Raw genomic sequence first — 7382 nt, 5'->3', positions numbered from 1 at the left:
TTCCACTAGAAAGTCCATATCAACTCATGAATTTCCTGAGCCAGTTATAGAGAGAAAACAGAGTAAGAGAGTGATAGCAGCTAGACAAAGTAGAAAGTAGCAAGAACTGGCCAAGCAGAAAGGCAGGAAAGTGACCACATATCACCTAGTACATAGATTGGCATGGCTATAGAACTGATAAGGACAAGGCTGCCCTTGGGAAAATAATTTTATGTCCAATATAAATTACTATAATTTATATTAAACATAATTTTAGGTCCAATATAAATTATATAACTTAAGACTGCTATCTAGTAACGGATCTCAGAACTTGGAATAAATTTACAGTAAAAATATTAATACAGACATCTACAAATTTATGATTCTCATTTATTTGTACCCCATTGGGACAGATTTCCCCTTCTACTGTACAATACTTAAATATGTCCAAAAACCCTGGGATTGAGCAGGATACAAGTCTAATTAAGTTAATAACAGGAATATTTCTCGATGAACCAAAACACAACATTATATCTTTTGTTTATAATCAGTCAGCAGTTACATATAGATGGTACCACTGAAGTGCAGTGTGTGTCACAACCAAAGTGCCCTAATCATGAAATCGCACTGAAATTTTATTACAGAGAAGCAAATGTGGAGAATAGTAACTACTCATAAAGGGATTCATAGGAATCAGGACTAGGTAATGTTGAGTTTTTGACATTTTGAGAAATATCCAAATACCACAACGTGTGCTTCTATGTTTCAAAGGATTCCAAAATTGAGTGACATAGAGAAGGCTATACAAGATCAGTGTGGGGCTTCAACAAGATAATCCAGATCTGGCTGTTGAAGTCTCTTTTCTCTCTTCTTGTTTTTGGTGAACTGTCTAAGCATCTCCATGACTTCATTTTCAAAGATTTCCGGAGCAGGCTTTGCTTCTTTAGGGAGACAGAAGTTAAAGTGAAACATAATATTACCACAGTGCCTGAAGATCCTCTACAATAGCCTTTTCCAAACTGGTGCCTTCCAGATGTTTTGAACCACAACTCTCAACATTCCTGACCATTTACTATGCTGTCTGGGGCTGGTGGGAGTTGAATTTCAAAACATCTGGAAGGCACCAGGTTGAGGAAGGCTGCTTTACAGGTCTAATAGCTTTTGCCAAGCCCCGTTTCACAGATGACACCTCTATTAGGCTGCTTCCAGCCAGAGGGCTCCTAGATCTAACAATTAGAAGGTAATGTGCAGCTATTAGAAGGTACTTCTTACCTTCATAGTAAGGGGAAAAAAAGATGGAACAAACAGTGAGAAAACAATGCCATCTAGATGATGGAATCCAGAACCGCCCTAAATTTCCATGAATGAGGAAGGACAATGGCATAATAAACTCCCCTAGTTTGCAAAATACAGAAAAGGAGCACCAACTAATAACAAGAAATGTAATCCTCTGGGAAGTTTCTTAGAAAACTTATTCTAGGTTATCATCATACAGCAGTTATGTAGTCCAATTCTATACATGTTTATGAGGAAATGTTCTATAGCATTCAAAAGGGCTGGCATATAAGTGTACATAAGATTGGATCCACACTTAGTCAAGGTTAGAGTAGACATACTGAAATTAATAGGACAACTTAGGGTACAATCCTATCCAGAATATCCAACGCAGGGCGGGAGGACAGCCGTGGCTTTGCACTCCAGGTACCTTGCATTTTGCCTTAGCAGCGCTGCTTCAGAAGGGGAGGCCACAGGAATGGTGTAATGCAACCACCTCAGTTTCCTCCCCACCCCCAGGAACGCCCCCTTTCCCCTATCTCCATGCTCCGTTTTCCAAGTGTGGTGAAATAGCTAGTGCAGCTCTCTCTGTGCTGGCTACAAGGGGAGTGAGGAGGAGATGGGGAGCACCATTTTATGTCTCTGAGCTTGGAGCCAGAAAACCAAACTATTCTATTTCCCTTCATATGCCGTCTGGTGGGCATAGGATGGCTCTCTTTGTAATGTACAGAATACCTACATTATAATCTTGATTGTCCTAGTAGTCAGGGCTGGGAATGATGGTCCTTAGGGTGGACACATCCATTTTTAAGGTACCAACTTTCCAGGCATATGGACAACCAACCACACACCTGGGATTTTTCCAGCTCTCTTCACAAGATCCGTGAAATACTCTTTACAGATAAGAAATGGAGAATGGAAGATTATATGTGCTGCCCTGCCGCATGTGTAAGGTAATCCACAAGCCAAGAAACATCATGAGAGCCAAAGGACATTCTTTGCATTACCTGTTGCCCAGTAGTAGATATCCCAATCATTGCTGGGCTCATTAATCAGTCGATCATAAAGATCCAGCTGTTGCTCGTTCATTAGATTCAGGTTTTCTTTGGCAAAGAAACTAAGGAAAATAGTAAAACACAATAGTAGATAATGCCAAAAATAATAAAGGTGCTAAATAAAGAGTAAGGAACAGATTTAACTATGGAAAAAGCACCAGTTAAAGATAGACAATGTCTTATTTCTTCCATACCCTTGAGAACCAGCTCTGCAGAGAATATTCAATATAATGGCCAATCCTCATTTGCCTCCATTAGTATATTCTCAGTATTTCACAATGATTTTGGATGCTGTCCTTGGGTTGGAGGGTATTCTCAAATGCAGTAACACAGCAGAATATAGCTAGTTTATAAGTTATGAATGGCATAGAGAAAGTAAACAGCAAGAACTCAAGAGTCACTCAAAGAAGTTGATCAATAGTAAATTCTGGGCAAAGGAAAACTTCTTCACACAATGCATGATTAATAGCTAAAACTCACAGCTGGCAATGGCCAACTCAAGACAGTTTTAAAAGGGAATCAGACAAACTGAGGAAGAAGGATAGATACATCAACTTCTAGGATCCATGATGGAACCTGTCTTCTGAGGCAGTATGCCACTGAATTCGGGGGAGGGTTTTACGCTTCCTGGAGACATATGCTTGGCACATGTGCTAAACAGGATGCTGGACTAGTTGGCCCTTTGGTCTGATCCAGCAGCATTATGTTCTTACCCCCATACTTGTTCTGCATAAGGTGGGAAAAGGACATTCTCAGTGGAAGCTACAGCGGGAGTTGTGAAGAGGCCAAAGTACAAGACTCCAGCCATTAGCAAGGAAGTCCTAGTTCACTGAACTAGTAGTTCAGCCTTCCCCAACTTGGTACTCTCCAGATGTGTTACACTATAATTCCCAGCATCCCCCAGCCAGCTTGGGGAAGTCTGACAACGCAGCAAGGGTACTTAGGGAGGCAGGGCAGGGAAAAGGAGAGGGCATTGGCGTGCAGACAGGGGGTTCAGCTGAACCCCCTAATATGCTGCCGCCGCCGCCATGTTTGCCCTGTCCCTGCCGAGCAACTTCAGGGAGAGAGGACAAGCAAGGAGCCGACTCTAGCCCGCTCCGCCTCCGGAAGGCTTTTTTCAGAGTACAGCCACTGCACACAGACACACACAGAGCTCTCTCGCTTGCTTGCTTACTCACTCGCTCTTTCACTCACTCAGCCGCTCCCAGCTGCTCTGCCTGACCTCTCGCGACAGTTGCTGAACAAGGTGGGAGCAGCAGCCACGCTGGAGTCAGGAAGCAGCACGTGGAGGAACCAAGGAAGGGACTGTTTGTAAGATAGATTGCCCGGAGCTGCGGATTGGGGCCCTCCCCCCTTCGGAGCTGCTGCCCTCCTCTCCCCATCAGCCCTGCAGGTACTGTGATGTTTGGGAGAAAGAGGGAGAGAGAGAAGCTGCATCGCTGCCCCACCGCCCACCCCAGTCTGGTCTCCAGCAAGAGAAAAGAAAGGGGAAAGGGGGGAGAACTGCAATGCCCCCCCAGGACCTCCTGGCTAAGGAGGGTTCATTCAGTAGCACCTTTTTCAGAATGCATGCTAAAACAATTCCTATCTGCCCTTGCTTATTTTAGGGTGTCCATCCCCGTTTTTTCAAGCCATTCTTTTGGTAAACATTGGATGTGTGCATCTTGTGTCACTTTTTAAACAGAGCTGAAGCACAATCCTATGTATGTCTACTCAGAAGTAAGCCCCACTGAGATCAATCAAACTTACTCTGAGGTAAATGTTCACCGGATGCAGCCTGAAAATGAAGAGAGGATGAAGAAAGGACAGGAGAAAAAGAATTGTAGAAATAGAATAGCAAGGTAACTGTGGGATAGTTAACCATATTAAGTACATCCCACACTGGGATATTTAACCATATTTAAAGACAATAAGTACAGCAAAATTAGTGCCCCTCTACTTCAGTCCCAATCAAATAATTACAACAGTGAACCAGCCAGGTTTTCCATAGGAAAACTCTGTACCAGGTGATAGTTATTTTTAAATTTTAATTAAAAAAATATTATCCTTTCCTATAACAAAATGGTACTTACTCCTAAGTAAGTGTGTCCCACTGAAGAAGGAAATCCTATTTGATTCCTGTTAGTGTGACATGATAAGTTAAAGGCACAATTTTATGCATGTTTAGACAGAAAAAAGTCCTTCAACTCCTAGAATCCCCTAGCTGGCATGGCTGGCTGGGGTATGCTGAGAATTGTAGGACTAATTTTCATTCTAAATATGCACAGGCTTGCACCTTAAATGAGTTTAAAATGTGAAACTCCTCACGTGTTGAATCATTTATATACTATTGGTCTAGTATCAGGAATGTAGCAGCTGTCAGTGTGGAAGATATATCTGCCATTTGAACTGAATATGCATTTTAAGACATAAAGGGGTCTATAAGACTATTACATATGGTTTCTAAAATTGCTTAACACCATTGTAAGCTACTACCTGATTATGCAGAGAGAGATGCCCAGGCAATTACTATACTTTGCCATTATAGGCAGCGTGACTCCTGGCAAGGGGAGGAGTGGGTAGACTGGCTGTTGACATGTTCAGTGGAGTGCCATAGGCCTTCTTTACTTGTTGCTTCTTCCAAGCTGCCCAGGCCCCTTATCTGGGTCAAGGGGGCAGAAGTGGCACTGCAGCAAAAAGGGATATGAGCACCAATGTTTGGACTGGGGCAAAATAATACAGTATGTGGGTATGTGGTGCGGTTTGGCTTGAATTGCTTGTGTCTGGATTTCCTTTCTGGACTGTACTTGCTGGTTACATGACCCACAAGGCCAGGTTGTGGTATAGTCCTCTTCTTCTTTTGTGTTCAAAAGCCGTAAAGTATCCTGTGAGATCTGGAAGACTCACAACTTTATTATGGCATAATAAGCTGTTGTCCACTGGCCTCAAGTGCCAAAATGACTTTACTGGTTTTGCACTGTGAGTTTGGGGGTGGGGTGGGGGGTCATGTCATTTGCTATTCCTTTGGGCAGCAAAATGTCTTGGGCCAGCCCTGGCAAGAGCTGGCTATAATTTAGATGCTGAACAACATGCATTGGGTTTCCTAGGTGTACAGGGCCCAGGTGTCTCAAGCAGGATCTACACTACTGTTTTCATAGAATCATAGAATAATAGAGTTGGAAGAGGTCTATAAGGCCATCAAGTCCAACCCCCTGCTCAATGCAGGAATCCAGCTTAAAGCATCTCTGACAGGTGGTTGTCTAGCTGCCTCTTGTAGGCCTCTAGTGTGGGAGAGCCCACAACCTCCCTAGGTAACTGATTCCATTGTCGTACTGCTCTAACAGTCAGGAAGTTTTTCCTGATGTCCAGCCGGAATCTGACTTCCTGTAACTTGAGCCCATTATTCTGTGTCCTGCACTCTGGGATGATCGAGAAGAGATCCTGGCCCTCCTGTGTGTGTCAATCTTTCAAGTATTTGAAGAGTGCTATCATGTCTCCCCTCAGGCTTCTCCTCAAGGCTAAACATTACCTCTGTTTCCTCTCCCCTCCGGGACACTCATACCTCTCCTGTCTGCACCCTCTCTCCCTCTTCTACCCCCACACATAGGGGCATTTCTCTCTCTTCTTTCCCCAGGGCTCCCCCTACGCCAATCCTCTTCTTCTGCCCTTATTTTATTTAGAGTATTTTTATTTAGAGTATTTTTATCCCGCACCTCAGCCTAAAAGGCTCCCGGAGCGGCTTACAATTGATCAGTAAAGAAGACTGATGTGCCCATCACTGATGTTTCCCATCCTCTCTTTTCTCTTTCATCTCCTGTCTTCTGCCAATAGCCCCTTCGCGGCCTTCCAGAGATATCCCTACTTCCAGATCTCCTACACTCCCCCAAGTTCTCCAAATCTTGCCAGCCAGCCCTCTCTTATGCTAGGCTCGCAGCCACCCCTCGTCCTCACTATATTCACCCCAGAAGTCTCTCTCCTGAACCTCATTCCAAATTCTTTGCTCAGCAGCACACAGGGCAATCTTTTAAAATCATTATTAGGGCATTTTATGTATGGTGTATTCTATGTATGGTGCTGGAACTTAAGATGACACTCGTTGTTAATGTGATAGAATCTGTTTTAAATGTGAATCTGTTTTAGTAAGTTTGGATTAGGTCATTATCTGATTAAATTTAAAGATGGTGAAAATTGACTGTATCTTTATATATGCCTGGTTATCACTACAGCAAAAAAATAGTATTCAGAGTCTCCATTTTAAAATGTGTATTTTTAAAGTACAGATTACTTGTTAATTAAAAAAATACAGTTTACTTCAGTTTTCATTTATTTTGTTTGTTTGATGAATGAAAAAAAGTCCTTTATTACTGTATATTTAATCAACGTTTACCTTTAAAAAAATATCCCTGGCTGAACCCCCTAATGAAATGTGCTGCGCACGCCTATTGGAGAGGGGGCAAGGCGTGAGAAGCGGCTCACCTGAGCAGGAGGCAGTTCTCCAACATGCCTCTCTTGCGGCTCTCGTACAACAGCCTCGCGCGTTTGGTCTGCAGCGGCTCGTGCGGCCGAGCCTGCCAGGGCGGCAGAGGAATCTCCAGCAGGTCCCGTCCGGAGTCCGCCGGAGAATCCCCCCGATAGCCGCACCTTGACGAGCGGAGGACGCAACCAGGGAGGAGTAACAGACGCTGGGAAAGAGAAGAAGGACGAAGCAAACCACGGTAAGAGGCCGCCGGCGAGAGCCGCCCGCCCACCCTCCCCCTCCCCCTCCCCCTCCCCCTCCCCCTCGCCGGCCTTCACTCACTCGGATTCTCAGCGCCGCCATCCTTGCGCGGCCGCTCTATCCCTCGCGCCCTACTATAGACATGCGGTAACTCTGGACGCGGCCTCTACGGAAACCGCTTCCTTCGCCCAGCCAGAGCCACTCACGCGCCCGAGAGACAGCCCTCGTCTCTTCCCGTCAATGCTCCTCCGCACGGCGCGCTCTCCTCACTCGGAAGGGCGGGGCTAGTCCCCTCCGAGAGGGTCCTCTTGCGTGTGTTTGTTTGTTTGTGCGGGCCGGCAGGGGGCAAGCCGGAAGGGGCGGGATACTCGCTAAGG

General features: G+C 44.9%; 1 protein-coding gene across 1 annotated transcript; it reads right to left on the bottom strand.

The window, feature by feature from the left end:
- Positions 1-355: 355 nt before the first annotated feature.
- SDHAF2 (succinate dehydrogenase complex assembly factor 2) lies at positions 356-7346 on the bottom strand. The gene is made up of 4 exons (XM_063117000.1): positions 7087-7346; positions 6765-6970; positions 2262-2371; positions 356-920 (listed from the first exon to the last, which is right to left on the bottom strand). Exons 1-4 carry the CDS (start codon positions 7105-7107, stop codon positions 790-792), a joined length of 468 nt encoding a protein of 155 aa, XP_062973070.1. The 5' UTR covers positions 7108-7346; the 3' UTR covers positions 356-789.
- Positions 7347-7382: the final 36 nt, after the last annotated feature.

Source organism: Elgaria multicarinata, chromosome 2 (genome assembly GCF_023053635.1).
Source record: "Elgaria multicarinata webbii isolate HBS135686 ecotype San Diego chromosome 2, rElgMul1.1.pri, whole genome shotgun sequence".
In the NCBI taxonomy this organism is placed as follows: domain Eukaryota; kingdom Metazoa; phylum Chordata; class Lepidosauria; order Squamata; family Anguidae; genus Elgaria; species Elgaria multicarinata.
Note: the sequence above shows the minus strand (reverse complement) of the source record. Positions and strands in the feature narration are given on the sequence as shown.

Bases quoted from the DNA above. Each gene is read 5' to 3' on its own strand.
- SDHAF2 (XM_063117000.1), bottom strand. From the start codon at position 7,107: ATGGCGGCGCTGAGAATCCGA. The intron at 2,372-6,764 runs GTGAGCCGCTTC...TATTTTCCTTAG, and splicing joins GAGAACTGCCTCCTGCTCAG to TTTCTTTGCCAAAGAAAACC. The intron at 921-2,261 runs GTAATGCAAAGA...GTCTCCCTAAAG, and splicing joins TATCTACTACTGGGCAACAG to AAGCAAAGCCTGCTCCGGAA.